Source organism: Pan paniscus, chromosome 8 (assembly GCF_029289425.2).
Source record: "Pan paniscus chromosome 8, NHGRI_mPanPan1-v2.0_pri, whole genome shotgun sequence".
Lineage (NCBI taxonomy): Eukaryota > Metazoa > Chordata > Mammalia > Primates > Hominidae > Pan > Pan paniscus.
In genome coordinates, this window is record NC_073257.2 from 103,860,361 (window position 1) to 103,884,891 (window position 24,531).

Below are 24,531 nucleotides of genomic sequence, written 5' to 3' on the forward strand. Positions count from 1 at the left end.
TGAAACAGGATTTTTCCCCCCCTTCTCATTGTAGTGATCTGGTACCATTACACAATGCCTGTTCTTATGGTCATTATGAAGTAACTGAACTTTTGGTCAAGGTTAGTGCTCTTGTACTCTCCTAATTACTTTCTAGAGTTATATAAAATAACTTGAAATACATTAGTATGTCTGGGTTTCTTTTTATTTTCTGTGTTCTTAGTGCTTAAAACAGTAGAAGTATTTATAAGCATTATAAAATATAGGTGACTGATAGCTCAGCATTTGACTGCTTTGAGATTTTTGAGATACCATATGTTTTGTTTTGTTTTGTTTTGTTTTGTTTTGTTTTTTTGAGACAAGGTCTCACTCTTGCCCAGGCCGGAGTGCAGTGGTGCGATCTTGGCTCACTGCAACCTCCACCTCCAGGGTTCAAAGGATTCTCCTGCCACAGCCTCCTGAGTAGATGGGATTTCAGACAGGCGCCATCACGCCCAGCTAAGTTTTGTTAGAGATGGAGTTTCACCATGTTGGCCAGGCTGGTCTTGAACTCCTGACCTCAAGTGATCCACCTGCCTCGGCCTCCCAAAGTCTGGGATTACAGCCATGAGCCACCATGCCCAGCCTGGATACCATATGTTTTTAAATGTAAAGTAGCACTGTCATCTTGCTACACATCATCTTGTGACGCATCATCTGAAATCCCATCTACTCAGGAGGCTGTGGCAGGAGAATCGTCTGAACCCTGGAGATGGAGGTTACAGTGAGCCAAGATTGCACCACTGCACTCCAGCGCGGGCAAGAGTGAGACCTTGTCTCAAAAAAAAAAAAAAATCATGTAGAATAGCAGATAAAGTGATTCCATAATTTATAGCTAAAGGTGAAGTTTCAAAACTTTAAGAAGCAGTTTTTGGTGAATCATATTTTGTTAAAACCACCAGATATAATAGCAAGATTTGCCAGTTGTACTTCGAGTTGGAGCTGGCCGATTTGGTAAGGTTCACTTCTTCCAGTATGCTCAACAGCTGTTTAACAAACAGGTTCCCAAGACTAGGAAGAAACTTTTTTTTTTTTGTTTTTTTGGTTTTTTGGTTTTTTTTTTTTTTTTTTGAGACGGAGTCTTGCTTTGTCTCCCAGCCTGGAGTGCAGTGGCACAATCTCAGCTCACTGCAACCTCTGCCTCCTGGGTTCAAGCGATTCTCCTGCCTCAGCCTCCCAAGTACCTGGGATTACAGGTATGTGCCACCATGCCCAGCTAATTTTCTATTTTTAGTAGATACAGAGTTTCACCATGTTGGCCAGGCTGGTCTTGAACTCCAGACCTCAAGTGATCTGCCTGCCTCAGCCTCCCAAAGTGCTGAGATTACAGACGTGAGCCACCACACCCAGTCCAAAACTTCCTATTTTGATCCCTTTTAGATGAGAGTAGAAGATATATATTGTCTTTGGAAGTGGATCCCAGGATGTTACCTATACCTTTTAACTTCTGTTACCCTGCACCCATTCTACTCCTTCAGCACTTTTCCCCACTTTCAGCAGCTGTTACGGGAAGAGAAAGAGGACACTTGTTTCCAGTGCCTCTTTGGTTCCTTTCGGGCCTGAGTCTTATGAAATACGTTTTCCCATAGAAACAACTTTATAATAATAATTAGATACTCTGAGTAGCATATTAAACTTATAATGTGGCTGTAATGTTATACATTTGTAACAGTAATGCTTTTGCTTCTTGTAAAACTGAATCTTGACTCCAGCAGAACATTTGAAAGTTGCTATGGATAAGAATGAAACATCAAACAGATTGCACTTGGACTTAAAGACAACTGAGTGGTATTTTCCTAAGACCTAGTATTTTACTAAATAAGAATGAAAGGCTGACTAGAGGTCATACCTACAGAGGGAGTTAGCTAACGTGAGGGTGTAAGTAGTTACCAGGATAGTAAAGTTAAGCAAAGTCAGGAGAAAGCAAGTAGATAGGGATTGAGAATGCAGATTCTGAGCAGTGCTGAGTCAATTGGCAACACTTGCCTAAATAGTTTGGCTACCAGAAGCTGGCATTTAACAGCAAACACCCAGTGACTGCTTTCCATGACCAGGGCATTTGCTAGCCATGGAAGGCACTAAGACACGATCCCTGGACAAAGCATTCAAATAATGAAGGTCTGGCTCTAACAGGCACAAGAATAACAGGGAATTCTCTTAACATTCTTCCTCATAATCTCTGAATACTAGGAAGCAAGTAGACAGATCTGGCTAGAATGGAGGGAAAAATTATGTCAGATACATTCATAATTAATTGAACCACTGTGCAGAGTGTTGACTGATATTTCTTTGCTTGGAAGGGACTGTTGGAACCTCCAGTAGGGCCTGAAGTTTCTATCTTTATCTTTATTGTGGTGCACACTTTTATGGTTGACTTGATAAAAAATTAGAAGGAATGCTTATCCAGTTTGCAGACTAACATGAAGCTGGGAAGGATAACTAATATTCAAGTTGATAGAATCAAGGCTCAAAACCATCTCACCAGGCTCTAAGCTTTGGGTGAAGCCAGTAAGATTAATGGGGCTCAGCAAGGACACTTAAGTTCACGAAATAAGTCGCACAAGAACAAGATGGGAGAGGAGAAAATACTTTGGTGTTTACTTCTTGTTTAAACAATAATACAGAGTTTTTAAATGACCCATTAACTCAATTTAAGTATAAATTATAATGTGACAACTTAAGCTGTCATAATTTTGGGCCAATAGTAGAATAGTATTGCAAGCAATATAATCATGGATGCACTGTACTCTGCACACCCAAACCACACTGGAATCTGTGATTTTAGGCTCTCGGTTTGGTTTGGTTTGGTTGTTTTTGTTTTTTTTTGGTCGGGGGGAGAGGGTCTCACTCTGCCACCCAGGTTGGAGTGCAGTGGCACAATCATGGCTCATTGCAGCCACAACCTTCCCGGGCTCAGGTGATCCTCCCACCTCAGCCTCCCAAGTAGCTAAAATTACAGCTGTGGTGCCACCACACATGTTAATCTTTTTATTTTTTGTAGAGATAGGGTTTCACCATGTTGCCCAGTTTGGTCTTGAACTCCTAAGCTCAAGCGATCCACCCACCTCAGCCTCCCAAAGTGCTGGAATTATAGGCATAAGCCACTGCCTCTGGCCTCAATTATTTTTTAATGAATTTTTTTAACTAAAGTATATTTAGTTGAGGGCCACCACGATAATAAGTGGAAACCATCTGATATGAAAGATGAGTGCCCTTTATGATGTCTTTTGCTCCAAAGGCAAATAGATGAAAGTTAAAAGTGCATATTTTAACTTAATATAGAAGAAAGCTTTGTAACAACAGAAGTTCTCTAGTAATTATAAAAAGCCATGTTAGCTGCAAATTAGCTCCCCATTGTCAAAAATACTGAAAGAGTAAGAAGCTGGTTCACCTTAGTTGAATGCTGTAGAAGGAAATTTGTGTTTGATTGGTTAAACTAGTTTGACTTCAGTGGTCCATACTTAGCCAACTCCAGTACTTGGAAATGGCTAAAATTAAAAAGCCTAACAATACAAAGTGTTAGCAAGGATATGTAGCAACTGGAACTCAAACGTTGCCACGTAGCAGTGGAACTCAAATGTTGCTGGTGGCTGGCTGCATAAAGTGCGATAGCCACATTAGAAGACTCTTTGACAGTTTCTAATAAAGTTAAACATATATCTACCATGACAGCATATGTTCATAAAGAAATGTTTATGATAGCTGATTTGTAACACAGGTTGAGTATCCATTATCTGAAATGCTTGGGACCAGAAGTGTTTTAGATTTCAGATATTTTTTGGATTTGAGAATATTTGCATATATACTACATAATGAGAAATCTTGAGGATGGAACCCAAGTCTGCACATGAAATTCACTTATGTTTCATATACACCTTATACACATAGCCTGAAGATAATTTTATATAACATTTTTAATAATTTTGTGCACGAATTAAGTTTGTGTGCATAAGGTTAGGTGTGGAATTTTCCACTTGTGTCGTCATGTCGGTATTCAAAAGTTTTGGATTTTGGAGTATTTTGCATTTCAGGTTTTCAGATGAGAGATACTCAACCAGCCAACTAGAAACAGTCCAAATCTGCATTAACAGGATGATAAATAAGCAAATTATGATATATGTATACTGTGAAATACTCCTCAACAATGAAAATGAACTACTTGTGCAACAACATGAATGAATCTCAGCAACATTATATGTATGAAAGAATCTAGACGAAGTACATACGTTAGAAATTTATATTCTTCTATTTTTATGAAATTGAAGAACAGATATATCTAATATGTGGCCAGAATGGGGGCAGGAATTGTCTATAAAAGGAGCATGAGGAAACATTCTGGGGTAATGAAAGTGTCTTGTATCTTGATTTGGGTGATGGTATCACAGATATATACATTTGTCAGAATTCATCAAAGTTGTATGTTTCACTGTATGTCAGCTATACCGCAAGAGGAGCATTCATTCTTGGAAGAGATGCAGGTTAAATCTAAAGCTTCGTTCGTAACTGTTCTTAAAAGTAGAAAAGTTAAGTAGACCCTTGTTGGTAGGGCTAGCAATCAGCTACTGTTTTTTCCATTGGGAAAAATGTATACTCATTCTGAAATAATTGGCTCAAAAAGTGAACTTTGGGAACATAACCTGGTTTAGCCTGTATGATGTTAAATTACACAGTACGAATAATTCTGAATTCTTTTAAAAATTGAACATTAAATATATGCTTTTTGCTCTCCAGCATGGTGCCTGTGTAAATGCAATGGACTTGTGGCAATTCACTCCTCTTCATGAGGCAGCTTCTAAGAACAGGGTTGAAGTATGTTCTCTTCTCTTAAGTTATGGTGCAGACCCAACACTGCTCAATTGTCACAATAAAAGTGCTATAGACTTGGCTCCCACACCACAGTTAAAAGAAAGATTAGCATGTGAGTATAAAATTATGAATGTTCAGGTAGGATATTATATCAATAAACTGGACATTTTTTCTTTCCTGTTTGTTTTTAGAAATGTTTAAATAATAGAATGTTTTTCTTAACCATGGGCATCCACTGTTGTTTAGCATATTTAATAATTTGGAAGTTTCTACTTAAGATGCTATGAAAAGAAAATATGTTTGTATTAATTTTTTCAAGTCAAGTTATATGCTTTTTATATGTGCTGTATTAGACTTATTACATGGTATGCCTTTGAAATGAAAGCATTTGTTTTGTTTTCATCTTTGATATGATTTTTCTGTTTAATCTGTGAAGCTTATGAATTTGTGAAGTTAAAGCTTCATAAGATTGCCATCTTGTAAACAGTCTCCAGATCTTTTTTTTTTTTTTTTTTTTTTTTTGAGACGGAGTCTCGCTCTGTCGCCCAGGCTGGAGTGCAGTGGCGCGATCTCGGCTCACTGCAAGCTCCGCCTCCCGGGTTCACGCCATTCTCCTGCCTCAGCCTCCCGAGTAGCTGGGACTACAGGCGCCCGCTACCACGCCCGGCTAATTTTTTGTATTTTTAGTAGAGACGGGGTTTCACCGTGTTAGCCAGGATGGTCTTGATCTCCTGACCTCGTGATCCGCCCGCCTCGGCCTCCCAAAGTGCTGGGATTACAGGCGTGAGCCACCGCGCCCGGCCCAGTCTCCAGATCTTAACGTCTGATATTGTTGGCACCTGGGCCAAGTTCGGTTTTCTGTCTATAGCTGAAGTAGATGTAGTGAGAAATAACCACCTAGTTTGGATATGGTATTAGTGCATACAAGTAAGCAACTTATATTGGATTTATATTATCCTGGAATAATAAAGAATGATTGGTAGTTCCACAAGTCTGATGAGTAAAAGAGAATCTTAAGGAAAACCTCTTTTATTTTTTCATCATCATAGGTGGCTTTTGCAAATATCCAACTTGTCTAGTTCCCAGTTCCCTGATGGTTTGAGCAAAGCTGTCTGCTATAGCCACGATGTCAGTGTAGAGATCACTATTTCTTTACAGAGAAAAATTTTGTGCTTGAAATATTCTAAAACCTCTCCAGTCTAGGAAGATATTGTAGTACTCCAGATATCCCAAAATGAATTACGAATTAAAACAGACCATGAATCTGCCGTGGGCTAAACCTATGTATACTCTTGAGGCCATATGTCTATACAGTTGCACCGTAACTTAGGGGAACTGGAGTACCACTGTCTGTTTTCAGGGGTTAAATTTGGAGAATATCTTTAGAGCCTCAATCTGGCTATTTTGGAAGATTATTTTGAAAATAATTTCAAGGAAAATACTAGATGTCTTTTAGATAAGCCTTTTCAATTTGATCTCGTTATACATGTAAATGCTTTTTCTTCATCTAGATGAATTTAAAGGCCACTCGTTGCTGCAAGCTGCACGAGAAGCTGATGTTACTCGAATCAAAAAACATCTCTCTCTGGAAATGGTGAATTTCAAGCATCCTCAAACACATGAAACAGCATTGGTAATGTTTCAGATTTAAGTTTTTAAAATACAATAACCAAGAACATGCTAAACTAATCATAATATCCTACTTTTAGAACTAGCATTTTTTTGAGTCTATAGTTTTAAAAAATTACTGCCTATACAAATATTTTTTAAAAATTTAAACAGTACCAAAAAATAGACAACCTCACCCTGCAGAAGCCAATGCTATGATCAGTTCCAGAATCCTCAGAAAAAAAAAATTATTCATATTCTGACATGTATTATATGTAATGCTTTTATTATCATAAGTGATACATATAGTTTGCCTTTTTAGGGGTTATAAAAATGAATGCTTAGGTTAGAAAATTTGGAACCCAATGAAAATAATGAAAAATAAAATAAATACCACCATCCAGATGAAAACACTTGGTGTAGTCCCTTCCTTCTTCAAAATTAGATCTAGAATGTGAATAAAGTATTTTAGAGGTTACTTCCCTGATAGAGGTAATAATAACTGTGGAACTATGACAAAGTAGATGTAAGTAGAGAAGTCTAAGGAAAAACAGGAAAGATCTTGGAAGTTAATAGGGATACATGATAAAAGATAAGAGAGGGAATGGTAAAATCAGGGGCTACCTTAAAATTGAAAGGTAGAAAAAAAGAAACTTAAAGGTAGAAATTTAAAAGGAAGAAAGTAAATCCTGTTGTGTGAGTTGCAGAATGTGCTTCAGGTGAGAGAAGATAAGTAAGTTAATGTGTGTAGAAGCAGATTTAACTGATGGTAGCCTTACTTACCTAATATCTTTTATGAGAAGTTTTTTTCCTTATGCCATAATGTAAACTATGAAATTTATGTAGAAACCTACCTATAAAGCATTTTGGACCTTTTTACTGCTTGTAAGAAACTTCTAAATTTAAAAAAAAAAATAGCAAAGCTGTAGACTAATAAGAAATGCTAGTACAAAATTAAAACCACAACAGCATTAAAACTGTACAAAGAAACATGGAAAGACTGACATGGAAAATTCTGGTCATAACTACTGTTAAGCAACTCGTTTTTGTAATTAACCTTAAAACACACTAGGAGTTGTGTTGGTGCGTAGTTATGGTGCAGTAGCAGTTTCTTACAGGTTCCCAGAGATTTACAGGCCCTGCTCCAAGATGGTGCAGAGGAGTAGGGTGTAATTTGAGGTGGATGTGATTTTTAAAAAAAGTCTTTAAAAAACCATGTCTGGTCTCTGCACTCTCATGATAGGTGTCCTGGGATGATTACCCTTAACCTACCAAAGGAACTATGTTCTCCAATTAGAATTGGTTTTATTTAGGGTAAAGGAATGATTTTGGTGACAGCAACATCAAAGAATGGATCTGCAGCAAAGTCATGAGGATCTGATAAGCTTTATGATTGATTAACAACAGGTTAAAATCAAAGAACAGATTTCATGTGTACTGTGTTTTTAGATGTATAGAGCAACTTAGCTGAAAAATTACCCAGAACTTTTATTCTATAGGTTTTCAGGTTTCAGTTTTAATTTAACATATATACATTGATTTAGTCATGTATCATTCAGACATTATTGAACACCTGTTGTGCAGATATTAGGCTTAGGCTTATAACTGGCAAATCTCTACTTCCTGTCTCCTTTCCTCCTGGATACATCATAGATAGAGATGCTGCAGCCTCAAACTCCAGATTATATCATTTTCCACCACTGATTTTGCAGAGGTAATGCATGCTCCTTATTCTGCCGAAGCAACTAGTTGAGAGAGATATAAATACTGCTCAGCTGATCAGCTGTATCAGTGCTATTACCAAACAGAATCCAGAGCTGATGAGTGTTCTGTTATTTCCCTTTTTTTGTTTTTTGAGATGGAGTCTTGCTCTGTCGCCCACGCTAGAGTGCAGTGGCATGATCTCAGCTCACTGCAACCTCCACCTCCCAGGTTCAAGTGATTCTCCTGTCTCAGCCTCCCGAGTAGCTGGGATTACAGGCACGTTCCACCACGACTGGCTAATTTTTGTATTTTTAGTAGAGAGGGGGTTTCACCATGTTGGCCAGGCTGGTCTTGAACTCCTGACCTCAGGTGACCCGCCTGCCTCGGCCTCCCAAAGTGCTGGGATTACAGGCATGAGCCACTGTGCCCGGCTATATTCTGTTATTTCTTCATGTAAAGAAACCTCAACCTTTGCCAAGGGTGTTTTCTTAACCTTTAAAATATTGCATGAACACAATGCTACTTGGAAACAGTTTTGAAAAGGATATTGGTCACATTAAGGTTTTCATCACACCAGTGCTAGCTTTTTCAAAGATACAGGACAACTGTAAAGTTTGATTGGAATATTTAATAATAGATATTATCTGATAGGTAGGATTTTCAGGTTCTGTCAGAATTTGGTAATTGTTGTAATTCAATCAAAAGTCAAGAGCAAAGTTGCGTCAAAAGTAAAACAAAAAGATTAAATAACTACTTGATTGTTCTTGATTGGAAACACGAATGTTCTTAAAATCAATTATGTATAGTCCTTGATTAATGCTGCAATTTAAATTATTTAGCATTGTGCTGCTGCATCTCCATATCCCAAAAGAAAGCAAATATGTGAACTGTTGCTAAGAAAAGGAGCAAACATCAATGAAAAGACTAAAGAGTAAGTATACATTTAATGATTAAATATTATTGAGATTTTACTCTTTTGGAAAATATATTCACTGTCTGGCTGATTTTTTCTCTCTAAGATTCTTGACTCCTCTGCACGTGGCATCTGAGAAAGCTCATAATGATGTTGTTGAAGTAGTGGTGAAACATGAAGCAAAGGTATACTTCCTTTTTGGTAATCTTTGGTAATCCAATGAGTTATTTTTTATTTAGCAGGTGAAATGCCTGACTTCCTAAACTATTTACTTTCTCATAAGTATTACTTTTTTTTCCTTATAATCTATGCTTAAGAATTGTCCTGCAGGTAACCTTTTCTATATCTAATTTTTGCTAGAACATCTATGGGTTTATTCAGATACACATTATTCCTGTATGTCCTCCCTCCTCCATTCCTTTTAACCACAGCCCACAGGTTAAAGTTATTCTTAAGGACTTTTCTGACCTATCATCTTTTCTAATCGTCTTTTCTCACCCATATCTTCTAATTCTTGGTTGTCATGATAACTTCTGTTATTTACCCCAACCACCGTTTTTGTTTTTGTTTTACCCTCTTATTTCTGTAACTAAGCCAAAGGACTTGAACGGAAGGAAATATATTATTTAAATAATTTGACTAAAAACATAATAGCTCCCCATGTTGGTAAGTTACTGTTCTTTAGTTGGCATTTGTGCACAAAGCATTTTATTCACCAAATATGCTTTCATCAAGGCTAGAAATCATCTCTTACCCAGAAACTTTTAAAAGTACTACTCAGTAAAAGATATACATAGCATCTCAGATTGGAAGAGATGACAGTAGTCACCTAATTCAGCAGTTTTTACAGTTTTTAGCCACAGATCCTTGCCTCCTTCAAACAAAATCTTTAGTTGAAATTCAGTATACTCTATAACAGAGAAAGAATAGATGTGCTGTAGATGAAGGGAGAGGAATAGACGCTCTTCTCCTTGGATGGCCCCTGAAGCGCTTCCATAAATGAAATTTGCAGAATAGTTTATTCTTACCTGTCCTTTCTTGAGTTTCCATTCATTCAAGGAACGATTTAGAGTTCTCCAATTTCTTTTTGTGTTGCCTCTCTGTGTCTTAATTTCTCTTTGATTTGGGGGAATTCTTGATAATGTATAATCTTGATCTTTCCTATTGTAACGTATTGAATAAAATAAAGTTTATTTCTGCTTGACTGCTTGGCATATCTTGTCTCTCTGTTCTATATCTGTTTGTTGATTGCTGTTTTCATACTTGTGGTACATTACTTGAAGAATATCTGGATACATATTGAATTAGAGTTGTGACACTCAATGAAACAATCTTGACTAGGGTGACCAACCATTCAGTTTTGTCCAGGACTTCAGGTTTTTTGGGAACACAGGACTTTCAGTGCTAAAACCAGGAAAGTCCTAGGCAAAGCAGAACAAGTGGTCACCCTAATCCTAACACAAAGTGGTACCCAAATAGTTTTTTTTTTTTTTAAGTGGGTATTTTTCACATTTCAGCGAGTTAGGGTATGTGAATAAATAGTTTGATTGTCCTAAGCATTTTAAATCCATTTTTCAGGCCCTGTAAGCATGGAGACAGCTATTCATACTCTAGTTTTAGGTTCATTGAGGTCTTGATTATATTCACATTCACATATTATCTGATTCCATGAATATGAATTGGTCAGTGTCTCAAAACACACTAGTGTCCACAGGATTGATTACTGAGGAACTTAATTTCTTAGCTATGTTGAAGAATTATTTCCATAGCAGGGAGGTAGGGATAACGTTGGTGGAGTCTTACAGGTGATTTTTTTTAATTGTGAAAAATTTCAAAGATATAACCAAGTAGAAAGAATTTTGCAGAAAATACCTGCCTACCACTTAGATTCTATTACTAACATTTTACTCTAGTGTTTTATTACATATCTTTCCATTTTTTCCTCCATCCACCAATATATCTTATTTTTTCACACATTTCAAAGTAATCTGCAGACTATTCCTCCTAAATACTTCCACATGCACATCAACTAGAGTTTAATCTTTGTTTACAGTTTTTCTTTAGATGTAAAATGTGCAGTGAAATGCAGAGATCTTAAATGGATATTTGCTGAATTTTGACTAGTATATACACCTATGTAACCAAAACTCCTGTAGAGATATAGAACATTATCTCATGGCAGAAGTAATGCACAGTCCCAGGCCGTCTCCACTTTGACAGATAACCATTTTATTTTTTCTGACATAAAAGTGCGTTCTAGGCCTTGACATACATGGAATCATACAAAATGTACGCTTTTGTGTAAGGCTTTTCCCACATTGTATAATGTTTTAGAGATTCATCCATGTATCAGTAGTTTGTTCCTTTTTATTGCTGAGTATTCCACTATGTGACTATTCCATAGTATGTGTATCTATATATTTTAGGTAATAAATAAGGGAGAAGATTAAGCCTATAGAAATAAGCATTTTAATGCTAATTTATCTCTGGCTTTGTTACTATTGTCTATCTCGGGGTTAAGCTTTACATTTCTACACTTTAGAGATCCATAAAAATAGATGAGTTCAACTTTCTTAGGCAGTGTCTGGCTCTAAATATCTGTGAATGCTTTAATGATAAACACAACTACTATTCAGCATCTTGCATTTAACCCAAAATTGAGTCTTCCTTCTGATAGTAGCCTTCATGACTTGGTAAATTTATTCTCTAGATTTGAGCAAAAATACTTGCTTTGGCATTGGATAATAGGCCTCATAAAAGAATTGAGACTTAAAAGTAGTAAAAAGTGTTAAATACATGATTGTATGGTTTTAAATTTTGCATTGCGGGCTAATTTCAATTTTTTCTGCTTTGTTAAGGTTAATGCTCTGGATAATCTTGGTCAGACTTCTCTACACAGAGCTGCATATTGTGGTCATCTACAAACCTGCCGCCTACTCCTGAGCTACGGGTGTGATCCTAACATTATATCCCTTCAGGGCTTTACTGCTTTACAGATGGGAAATGAAAATGTACAGCAACTCCTCCAAGGTATTACATGCTTCCATGAAATTGATTTTTTTAAATTAACCTTTAAAAATTTTTCACATATCAGGTGTTATAGGTAGGAGTTGGTAATAAGAAAAATTGAGAATTTTTGTTTATTTCTTCTTAGGTTATTATACTTTTAATCAGCTGAATATCCTCAGTCCCCAAATGTCATTAAGTGATAATTATGATTTTTGTTCCAGTAGCATTTTCTGCCCAGTTTCTTAAGTTAAATAGATGGCTTTCAAGTTTTTATCAAGAAAGTTTTAAGAGTAAGATAAAATGGTTGCTATTTATTTTTAAAGAAAGGAATTTTTAGATCCTACATATTCAAGGCAGGTAGAATTTGTATAAGGTAGCCAACTATTTGGCTTATTGAAACATTTAGCAACTGAATACACTCATATTCATTACGTCTTAAAAGATTTAGATCAAATATCTACACACTTGGCATAGATGAAACATCTCAGCCCAGATATCTGGTCCCATAAATTTTAAAGTATTTTTGTCTACATCTCTACTTTTATTAGAATTTGATGCAGTAGCTTTGACATCTGAAAGCTCAGATGAGAAAAATGTAATAGATTAAGCTTTTCTGTCTTTAACAGTAAATCCTTGATGATCTTTATGCCTTTGTTCTGGGAACCACGTTTTGAGAAACACTGCTTGAACAGATGAAAGCAGATTGATACAACCTCCTGGAATCTACCAAAACTGTGAACTTACAAGACTGTTTTCAAGATCCCCATTACTTCCCCCATACATCACACATTGATTTCATTGTCAATTTTTGGGATAATAACACTGGTCCTATTCAGTTGGCTAGTGATAGAATGTAAAGTCTTGTCAATTTTATGCTAAGTACCATTACATATAGCTTTTTACTTGCCTTTCCAACTAGTTTCTTACAATAAATTATTGAAGTGGAATTTCCAGGTCAAAGGGTAGCATATAATTGTCAAATTATCTTCTGTTAATAGAAAGCTGGTATTTAGCATTTTACAGTCAGAATATATGAAAGCACCTATTTTCTGTCAGCACTAGATGTTACAATTCTTAATATTTTCCTTGAGTGAATATGCATGTGTGAATTACAGAAGTAATAGATTTTAATGCTAACTATAAAAGTCTCATCAGTGTAGCTCTCCATTTCCTCTCTGCCTACTAGCAGATGGAAAAAAAATGATATTTAATCTGCATTTCTGATTATGAGTAAGTTTGAACATAATTTTAATGTGTTTATTGCCCATTTCTCTTTTTTTTCTTTTTTTTTTTCTTTTTTTTTCCAAGCAGGGTCTCGCACTGTCGCCCGGGCTGGAGTGCAATGGTGCGATCTCAGCTCACTGCAACCTCTGCCTCCTGGGTTCACATGGTTCTCCTGCCTCAGCCTCCCAAGTAGCTGGGATTACAGGTGCACACCACCGCACCCGGCTAACTTTCTGTATTTTTAGTAGAGACAGAGTTTCACTATGTTGGCCAGACTGGTCTCAAACTCCTGACCTTGTGATCCCCCTGCCTTGGCCTCCCAAAATGCTGGGATTACAGGCATGAGCCACCATGCCCGGCCTTTCTTTTTTTTTTTTTTTTAAATTTTTCTTTTATTTTATTTATTTATTTTTGAGATGGAGTTTCACTCTTGTCACCCAGGCTGGAGTACAGTGCTGCCATCTTGGCTCACTGCAACCTCTGCCTCCCAGGTTCAAGTGATTCTCGTGCCTCACCCTCCTGAGTAGCTGAGAGTGCGCCTAATTTTTGTATTTTTAGTAGTTACGGGGTTTTACCAGGTTGCCGAGTCTGGTCTCCAACTCCTGACCTCAAGTAATCTGTCTGCCTCGGCCTCCCAAAGTGCTGGGATTACAGGCATGAGCCACCACGCCCAGCCAACCATGTCTCTTTTTTGTATGTGTGAATTTCTTGTTCATGTCTTTAGCTCATTTGTTGAAGTGTTTCAAAGTACTCCTTTCATAAGAACACCGTGTGTGTGTGTGTGTATATAATTTTTTTTTTTTTTTTTTTTTTTTGGAGATGAAGTTTCACTCTTGTTGCCCAGGCTAGGGTGCAATGGCGTTATCTTGGCTCACTGTAGCCTCAAATATATTCTCTTAAAAGATGCATGTTACAGTTTGGTTTTTTCCCATTTTGTTCTTGTTTAATGCTGTTATTACCTGACATATTTTTCCAAATACCAATTTTCTTTTTTTGATGCTGCTTTTGATGTACTGTTCAAAGAAGCTTTTTTATTCCATGTTATGAAAATATTCCCCCGTTTTCTTCTAGTATTTTTAGGGTTTAATTTTTCATACTTACATCTTTAATCCATCTGGAGTTTACTTTGTTCTAAGGTGCAAGGTAGATGTTTTCCTTTTCTGACACTTTAAATGAGCTGTAAACTTGGAATTTCAGACCTGGAAATGATGTTACATTTCTACTAGTCTACCTTATGTCTTTAGAACTGAAAAAATCTGAGAACCAGGAAGTTCCAGTGACTTGTTCCAGTTCAGATAGCTAATTAATGACAGAACCACAGTTAGATTTCTGTTTGCTGTCTTAATTTAATACTTTTGCACCATTCCAATGGCTTGCTTATAGAGCAGGCCATCTTTAGTCATCTCCTTTATGTTCCTTTATATTGCTTACATCACATTTTATAATCATTATACACATTTACATATTTTGCTTATATGTGTTGTATTTCAAAGAGTTTTAAGAGAATCTTATTTTTCACTCCCCAACCCTCACCCCCCTTACTACCATGGAGATCTCGTACATAATCTACCAAATTGTAAAAGAACTTTGCTTTCTGATGAGATGCCTTCCATAAAGCTTGGTTCCATCTTCCAAATAGAGGTTAGTCACTCTTCTCTCTCTCTCTCTTTTTTAGAGGGTATCTCATTAGGTAATTCAGAGGCAGACAGACAATTGCTGGAAGCTGCAAAGGCTGGAGATGTCGAAACTGTAAAAGTAAGATACAGTGTTACGTTTCTGTTAACTTTGGGTTTTTATTTTGACATTGTTATTTAATCTGTACTGTTATAATGAAGAGCCTGGTTTATTTGTATGGGCCTTGCCTTAAAAGGTCAATAATACAATCTTAATTGTTCTCTACAAATGAGTAGCTTTAAGTACTGAAAGAAAAAGACTTCACTTTCACCTGCATCCCAGTGAATATTACATTCACAAATATAAATAAATTCGGGTAATACCAAATGGGTTTTGCTTGAAGAACCTATTCATTTGTCCCTTTAACAGAATAAAGTTTATCAAATTATTTTATATTACTGTTTACGTATGACACATAAAACAAGAAAGGGGAAAAACAGTGTATCACTTCTGTCTATAGATTTCTTCTGATTTCTTCATTTCTTTACCCCATCTACCTCTAGGGATCCAGGGCTTAGTATAATAATAAATACAATGTTGCCACTTCTCTTTCCCAGGGCTTGCAACTTCAGCTCTTACCTGTTTCTCCGACAAGAGTCTTCCCCAGAGTAACCCTTCTTACTGTTTTGACTCTTGCTGTAGAAATATGTATGTAAAACTGGGCCCAGTGGCTCACGCCTGTCGGTAATCCCAGCACTTTGTGAGGCTGAGGCGGGTGGATCACCTGAGGTTAGGAGTTTCAGACCAGCCTGGCCAACATGGCGAAACCCCGTCTCTACTAAAGACACAAAAATTAGCTGGGCGTAGTGGCATGCACCTGTAATCCCAGGTACTTGGGAGGCTGAGACAGTATAGACATCTCAGATAACTTCAGATTTGTTTTCTAAATTCATTTCTCACAGAAAAATGCAACTATCATGCAGTTTTATTATTTGACATGTTTTTATTTTGATCCTCATTATTCTCATTCCCTTAAGTAGGAGGCTAATAGGATATCGAAAGGAGGATTTTGTTTCTATTACTACTGACTTGTGGAAATACAAATTACTTCAGTTAAAAGGTTGTGAACTAATTTTTTTTTCAGGAAACATGAAAATTAAGTTGAAAGCAATTAGCTGATTTTTTTTTTTTTTTTTTTTTTTTTTGCTGTTTGTGGGAAGGGAGAGATACAGAATTGTAAATGCTCATTCTCTTACATATATTAAAGAACATAAAACTATATTTAGTAAACATGTTAAAGACTAAACTTTGTTTTTATAAAGATAGAGGGAGTCCAGAGGAGGGGATAGATAAAAAGGAGATGAAGTTGGGGGGCAGGAAATGGACTTAGGGAACTCAGTAATGCCATTGGATTCAGGAAAACCTGTGCTAGGCATCAGGCTTTCTTCCCTCCCCTCTGCTTTTAAAATCACTTGATGGACATTTATCTCCATCAGCCATTCTTCTTATCTACCTCCAGACAGATGGCTCTGTACGAATCACTGGGACAAGAACATCTGCGTATTACCTAATGAACACTTAACTGTTGTGCTCAGTTGTGTTTGTTCACTGATAATCCACCAGGCTGGATACTTTATTCGACACATGCTATTAGAAAACCTATCTCAGAGTGGACAAAATTAAACTGACAGGTAAAGAGTAGAATGGCCTGTGATAACTACCAAACCAAGCAGCACCTGGTACACGTGTTAAAAATAGTCATTTCTAGGAACCTGACTTGAGACCCACTGAAATACCATCTCTTGAATGGGGCCCTGAATCTGTATATCTAGCCAGATCTTATTTGGGAAGCACAGAAGAGCTTTTTACCAGGACAATGATTAAACCCCTTGAGGTAAACCCACTGATAGTAGGCTCCTTTATTTTATTGAGCTTAGGTTATCCCTGTTTTGGGAGTAGGTTAGTAAAAAGGGGGAAAGAGTTTTTACTAATATGGATATATTCTTTTTGTTTGTTTGTTTGTTTGAGATGGAGTTTCACTCTTGTTGCCCAGGCTGGAGTGCAATTGCACGATCTCGGCTCACAGCAACCTCCACCTCCCGGGTTCAAGCGATTCTCTTTCCTCAGCCTCCCGAGTAGCTGGCATTACAGGCGCCCGCCACCACGCCCAGATAATTTTTTGTATTTTTAGTAGAGACGGTTTCACCATGTTGGCCAGGCTGGTCTCGAACTCCTGACCTCAGGTGATCCACCCGCCTGGCCTCCCAAAGTGCTGGGATTATAGGCGTGAGCCACCGTGCCTGGCCTAAGATAGATATATTCTTTTGACTCTTTAAGCACTCTGATTTATTATCTATGTTGCTTTTCTTGCCCAAACTTTGATACTTTTCATAACTACACTTCCTCCTCTGAACCAAAGAGCACAGAAAATTGACTGTTTTCTTAATTCTCCCCAGGACTGTATAAACCATCAGCATTTTTTTTTTCCTTTTTTCTTTTTTGGAGATGGAGTCTGGGTTGGTCACCCACGCTGGAGTGTGATGGCACGATCTCAACTCACTGCAACCTCTGCCTCCCAGGTTCAAGCGATTCTCCTGCTTCACCCTCCCAAGTAGTAGAGACAGGGTTTTGCCATGTTGGCCAGGCTGGTCTCAAACTCCTGACCTCGAGTGATCTGCCCGCCTCAGCCTCCCAAAGTGCTGTGATTACAGGCATGAGCCACCGCGTTCAGCCTAACCATCAGCATTCTATTAGTTATTTCATTCCACATGGAGTGGTATGGTTACTGAACCACCAGCATCAGCATCACCCAAGAACTTGTTAGAAGTGGAGATTTTTAGGCTCCACACCAGTTACACTGAAAATTTGAGGGTTGGACCCAATGCACATTAAAGTTTGAGAACCACTGCTCTAAAGGAGTACTTTTCAAACTTTAATGTATTTCCATATTACCTAGGGATCTTGTTAAAGGGCAAATTCTGACTCAGTAGATAGAGATCTGAGATTCTGAATTCTTAATAAGCTCCTTGGTAATGCTGGTACTACCGTAATCTCATGTACCTCTATGTATATTTGCCACAAAATGCAAGTTACACTTGCTGATGATTGGCACTTAGTTTACCTGTATATATATATAGTAGCGGTAATGATAAAATTTACCCTTGAGCGTTAGAAAAAGTAGAATATAAAGGCATACGTGAGACCAGGCACGGTGGCTCACACTTGTAATCCTAGCATTTGGAAGGCCAAGGTGGGAGGATCCCTTGAGGCCAGGAGTTCGAGACCATCCTGGCCAACATGGTGAAACCCCGCCTCTACTAAAAATATAAAAATTAGCCAGGTGTCCTGGCATGTGCCTGTAGTCCCTGCTGCTCGGGAGGCTGAGGCAGGAGAATTGCTTGAACCCAGGAAACAGAGGTTGCAGTGAACTGAGATTGCGCCACTGCACCCCAGCCTGGGTAAGAGAGCGAGACTCTGTCTCAAAAAAATAATAAGACAAAAAAAAAAGGCATGGATGAGAGGACCAGAGGGATTCCCAGTAAATGACAAGGTGAAATAAGAATACTAAATAGTTTCTGAGAATACTGATTTAATGAGACAAGAAAATAAGTCAGACACTTTGAAAATTCCTACTAAATGACTTGAAACAAGAAATAACAATATGTAGATGTAGTATCATGTATGTTGTGTTTTGTCCTTCAGAAACTGTGTACTGTTCAGAGTGTCAACTGCAGAGACATTGAAGGGCGTCAGTCTACACCACTTCATTTTGCAGCTGGGTATAACAGAGTGTCCGTGGTGGAATATCTGCTACAGCATGGAGCTGATGTGCATGCTAAAGATAAAGGGTAAATGCCAATGATTGTTATGGACTCTCTTCCTTACTTTTACTTGACCTTTTTAGGAAAACCTGGAAATATAATATGTTTTATTTTTCAAGAAAGCCTGTTTCCTAACATTGGCCTAAATATTAAATAGAGCTTCTTAATTTCAATTAAGATTTTATATGGTTAGCATTCATATAAAGACTTTATTGGCATAATGCCTGGGAATTTTATAATGGCCAAGGAGATTATAACATTAGTGTGATATTGACTTTTAATGTAGTAAATTTTTCAGTTTCCATGGAGGGTTTTTTAATTCTTCCAGTTTATCTTGAAGTTATTTTTTATTAAAAATATACAATTCTAGACGTTGCATATATGGATGAATGTTATAGTCTCTGCATTTAAAACATTTTTTAAATGTTCTCCCCTGACTCACCAAAAAAGAACTTATTTCTGCCTTAAATAGATTTAGGTTCTACAAAGTATAATCAGTATAATTCCTTATGTAGTTCAAGAATTATCTTTCATCAGTTATATGTAATTATTTAAATTAAAACATATTCTTCTGTGGCATTATTGTTCATTTATTACTTTTCAGAGGCCTTGTACCTTTGCACAATGCATGTTCTTATGGACATTATGAAGTTGCAGAACTTCTTGTTAAACATGGAGCAGTAGTTAATGTAGCTGATTTATGGAAATTTACACCTTTACATGAAGCAGCAGCAAAAGGAAAATATGAAATTTGCAAACTTCTGCTCCAGGTATATTTAAATACTTAACTGTAAACAGTATGAATTACATAGCATATGTTTATGGTTTTCTAAATAATTCTAGTATAAACTTAAACTAGTAAGCGATGGGAAGCAATGTTACCTAATTCTGTACCTAGATTTTAGAATAAATATAATAAACATTTTATATTTTAATCCACAAGTATGTTTACTAGCACCTAGAGTTATTTTTGTCTAGAGCCAACTATCATGTGATAGTTCTCTTATTATTTTTAGTTTTTCTCTTTGGTACTTTTATATTCATCAAATATAAAAATATTTGATGAATTATTTACTTACAAGCCAGATTTATTTAGCATTGATAAAATGGATGATACTGGTTCAGTACAGATACCAGTGGATATTTTACAATAACAAGAATACAGAGATTTATACTTTGTTTAAATGTTCATGAAAAGTAAAAATAGTATAACATGAAAGTTAATTTTTAATGAAATATGACTTTATTTTGAATGTAGTGTAAAATTTTGACATTAATGCATTAAAAAAATCTAATAATATTTAACTGCCTCTGTATTCTTTTTATAATAATTCTTTGTATAAACATTAGTAACAGTGATGTTAACCTTCAAGGTAGAGTCTCAATATAAATTTAGTTTTTCTTTGGTATAGTTACACTGACTATTTTCTCATTGACCAAAGGCACATTTAAGCCATTTCCCCCTTTTTTTCTGTTTTTCACATGCCTAGCATGGTGCAGACCCTACAAAAAAAAACAGGGATGGAAATACTCCTTTGGATCTTGTTAAAGATGGAGATACAGATATTCAAGATCTGCTTAGGGGAGATGCAGCTTTGCTAGATGCTGCCAAGAAGGGTTGTTTAGCCAGAGTGAAGAAGTTGTCTTCTCCTGATAATGTAAATTGCCGCGATACCCAAGGCAGACATTCAACACCTTTACATTTAGCAGGTAAGTGAATGAAGTTTCACAGATTTAGGCTGGTAATATCTGAGATTCATTTTACCCAGGTAAAATATTTTCTGTAACGAAACTTTAAAAATTCAAATCAGGCCAAGCACGGTGGCTCACACTTGTAATCCCAACACTTTATGAGGCCAAGGCAGGAGGATTGCTTGAGCCCAGGAGTTTGAGAGCAGCCTGGGCAACATGGCAAAACCACGCCTCTATAAAAAATTACAAAAATTAGCCAGGAGTGGTGGTGTGCACCTGTAGTCCCAGCTATTCAGGAGGCTGAGGTGGGAAGATTGAGCCCAGGAGGTCACGGATGCAATGAGCCTTGATTGTGCCACTGTACTCCAGAAACAAAGTGAGACCCTGTCTCAAAAAATAAATAAAAATTCAAATCAAGTATCTTCTAATGCCACCATTATACTCTTTAGTATATTTGTACAGGACAACTGTACTTGAAGCTATTAGCTGAGTTCGAGTTCACTTTATTACTAGTATGTTACATTCAGTAAGAACAATTGAAGTAGGCTCTGCCAGTCCCCATGTGCTTTGGGAATCATTATTCCAGGTAATCATTTTATTGGTATCACCTTTGGTAAACAAGTTTTGAAAAATATGCCTACTTGAGCCAGCTTTCCTTATAGGAAGCTAAAGCTTTCTATTTTTCCTGATGGTAGCTGCTAAGCACAAGCAGGAAAAAAAAAAATCTCAAAACTCTCAGAAGTTACATAAGCCTCTCACCAAAGTTATCTGTTGTTTTGGTTTGTGAGAGTTCTCATAACAAAATACCAAAGACCAGGTGGCTTAAACAACAGAAATTTGTTTTCTCACAGTTCTGGAGGCTAGGAGTCCAAGTTCAAGGTGTTGGCAGAGTTGGTTTCTTCTGAAACCCCCTCTTGGCTTGCAGCTGTCTACCTTCTCAGTGTGTCCTCCATTGGAACATGGTGTCTCTTTCTATATGTCCTAGTCTCTACTTTTAAGGAAACCAGTCAAATTAGATTAGAGCCCACCCTAATGGGCTCATTTTAACTTTTTTAGCTCTTTAAAGGCTCTGTCTCCAAATAGAGTCATATTCTAAGGTACTGGGGTTAGGGCTTCAACATAAGAATTTTGCAGGGTACAATTCATTTCGTGACATTTGTTTTAAGGTTTCACTCATAAAACTGGCACAGTGTACCTTTGTTTTCAGTGCAAATATACAATATATTATGGTTTCAGTACAGCTTTTTCAGCTGCATTACAGATGTTAGGAAATCATTAAAATCACTGAGCTATAGCTAATACCTCAGTGGAGTTCCATCATAGACACAGTGGACTCATACAAGTTTGTCTAAATATACATGATTTAAACATGGTATAAAAAGCAAGAAAAAATAATGCAAAATTTCTGCCATTTCGTGTAATGTGGGAGATGGAAATGTATGATGTTCATTTCAGTCTTGTATTATAACTTGGTGTTATACATGATTTTTACCTTTAAATTCTCACTCCATGTAAGTTGAGACCTCACTGTCCAAAGAAACCAATTACTCTATGTGTCTTTCAAGTATTTTGGAAGTGATAAGCCACAAATGCTAACATGGTGAGAAAAAGCTTTACTTCCACTGGCTATCAGGAGTTTCTAGTCCATGCAAGACAAAATATGACTTGACCTCTGATTGGAAGTTGTGCTGTGCATATTTATGTTAGCTTTTATATCTTTCTTGTAGCCTATCTAGAACACTTAACATTACTGTGTCCAAGTTGTCTTTGTAAGTCACAAATAATTTGTATGCATAAAATATTTCTGTCCACTTCTGCAGTGTTAAATACCATACCTTGAGACCTAGAAAGACTTTTAGATTAATGTAATATTTTATGGTAGTTTTATAATTGTATTCTTCTTTACTTGATCTTTTAAAATTCTTTTGCTTTAAATCCTTTAGCAAAAGGATAAAAACTATAATAGAAATAAGTTTTATTTCATGGCTTTAACAGCACCTAAGTTCCTCTACTAGACTTGCAGAGATGTGTACCTCTGAGTTCTCTCTAGCAAAAAAGCATGCTCTTGTGGCCTTCTGGGGAAGAGGACTCTGAGACCCACTCTGGTTTGACTTGTATGTGATTGCAGACCTTTGACTTGCAGCCTCTGAGACCCATGTACCTGAGTTCAAGAAGTGGTATGTAACACCCATGAAGGCAGAGACTTTGGTAGGAAGGTTTTCATAGGAAAGATACAAGCAAATCAGTCAATATAATTTTGGGAATCTACAAAGCTAATTGATAACACAAAAAGCTTCCAACTTGAGGCAAGGGGGAAATGTTTTCCAGAAGGTAAATTGTTAATAGAGTCCAATGAGCTATTTCAGATTTATACAAAATCTCTTTTTTTATGTTTTCAGTAATGTCTGTGCCTTATAAATACATATATATATGTATACATGTAATGACTTTTTTATGTTAACAAGTGGAAGTATTATGACATAGGACTAAAAAAGAAAAAACAAGTAAAGTAATTTTACTTCTTTTCTAAATTAGCTGGTTATAATAATTTAGAAGTTGCAGAGTATTTGTTACAACACGGAGCTGATGTGAATGCCCAAGACAAAGGAGGACTTATTCCTTTACATAATGCAGCATCTTACGGGGTAAGTTCTTCCGTGTTACCTTTAAAAATTTGTGGAATTTTAAAGTGAAAGTCAGTATTGCAGCTCAAATGGAATGTAGTTTGATGTTCTCATTTTACAGAGAAGTAAGTGGCAGAACTAAAGAAGTTAAATAACTTCCAAATTTCGGTTCTGAATCTGTTCTAAGCTTGCTGTGTGATATGTGGCGTATTGTTGTTTGTTTTATTATCTGCCTTAACACCTGTCTCTTATTTTCAGTGAGATGTTGGTGATTGTGTTTATTTGTTGGTACCCAGAAAATCCACTGGGGCACCAACGGGGTAGATGGAATCTGTACAGATTCAGATGCATTGTTCCTGACTTATCATAGTCCAATGTGACATTCAAAATTGACCATCTTCAATGGTATAGTTTGAATAATTGAGGAAGATTGCTGCTTTATAAATTGACATTTAGTAGTTATAACATTTGAATAAATTAGAAATTATTGAAGTCATATTAGTCTAGTTTCCTGCTAAATAGAATTCTTAACTCTTTTCTAGATAGTTTCTCAAGTTATTGAAATGTCCACTGTAATTTTTAATCAGCTACCCATAAGTTGTGATGTTGGGGAGAAAGAGTTTTTCTTTTCATTTCCAGAGTAAGTTTGAAAATGTGGAAGTAGGTACATAACTAGTTTCTTTTTAAGAAAGTAAAGTGTGACAAAATAATATTTCAGACTGTAACGGGTATTTTCTTTTACAGCATGTAGATGTAGCAGCTCTACTAATAAAGTATAATGCATGTGTCAATGCCACGGACAAATGGGCTTTCACACCTTTGCACGAAGCAGCCCAAAAGGGACGAACACAGCTTTGTGCTTTGTTGCTAGCCCATGGAGCTGACCCGACTCTTAAAAATCAGGAAGGACAAACACCTTTAGATTTAGTTTCAGTAAGTGATGGGCTTTTTGAAAAATCTCAGTGCTTTTCTGACTTGTTAAAATTCACTTGATGTTACTATAAAATGTCTTTATAGTCAATGTGAATGGCAAAATCTGCGTTTTAGCCTGATTTTAATGTAAGAGTTCTTTAGTATTAAAATATAATAGAATTATAAAGTAATATAATTATCCTTCTGTAGAATAGAATTATCAATCAGTTATTATATACTGAGTATTTTGGAAATAGGAAAAAGAAGTACATGATATAACTGCTTACGTTAGTTAGGAAACTAAACAGACCCAGGCCCTCAGAGAATGCTGTTACTTATAGTGCATACAGCGCAGATGGTACAGACCATGGGTCTTACACACGGCCCCAACTGGGAACATTGCCCCCAAGGTGCAGCCACAAAGCCTGCTGCCAGTAGAGATTCCTTTTCCTCCCACACTGCCTCATCCCAGAGTTCTTGTTGCTCACCCTACCTTAACTGTTCATGAAACAAGTCTATTATCCACTTTCCTGTGGAGGTCCTGTTTTCCTTCCCCTCTCTCCGGAGCATGGAGCAGGTGTAGGAG

The 24,531-nt window shown here is 36.8% G+C and overlaps 1 protein-coding gene across 2 annotated transcripts in view; it reads left to right on the forward strand.

Moving 5' to 3' along the window:
• TNKS2 (tankyrase 2) overlaps nucleotides 1-24,531 on the forward strand; it is a 65,886-nt gene that overhangs the window by 22,571 nt on the left and 18,784 nt on the right. For both annotated transcript variants that reach the window (XM_003825358.5, XM_008950684.4), the window contains exons 7-18: nucleotides 35-101; nucleotides 4,750-4,936; nucleotides 6,336-6,457; nucleotides 8,976-9,067; nucleotides 9,156-9,234; nucleotides 11,908-12,079; nucleotides 14,958-15,037; nucleotides 18,599-18,744; nucleotides 19,322-19,487; nucleotides 20,208-20,427; nucleotides 22,945-23,054; nucleotides 23,778-23,966. In XM_003825358.5, the coding sequence (XP_003825406.1) occupies nucleotides 35-101; nucleotides 4,750-4,936; nucleotides 6,336-6,457; nucleotides 8,976-9,067; nucleotides 9,156-9,234; nucleotides 11,908-12,079; nucleotides 14,958-15,037; nucleotides 18,599-18,744; nucleotides 19,322-19,487; nucleotides 20,208-20,427; nucleotides 22,945-23,054; nucleotides 23,778-23,966 (1,630 nt within the window). The remainder of the gene's footprint in view (nucleotides 1-34; nucleotides 102-4,749; nucleotides 4,937-6,335; nucleotides 6,458-8,975; nucleotides 9,068-9,155; nucleotides 9,235-11,907; nucleotides 12,080-14,957; nucleotides 15,038-18,598; nucleotides 18,745-19,321; nucleotides 19,488-20,207; nucleotides 20,428-22,944; nucleotides 23,055-23,777; nucleotides 23,967-24,531) is intronic.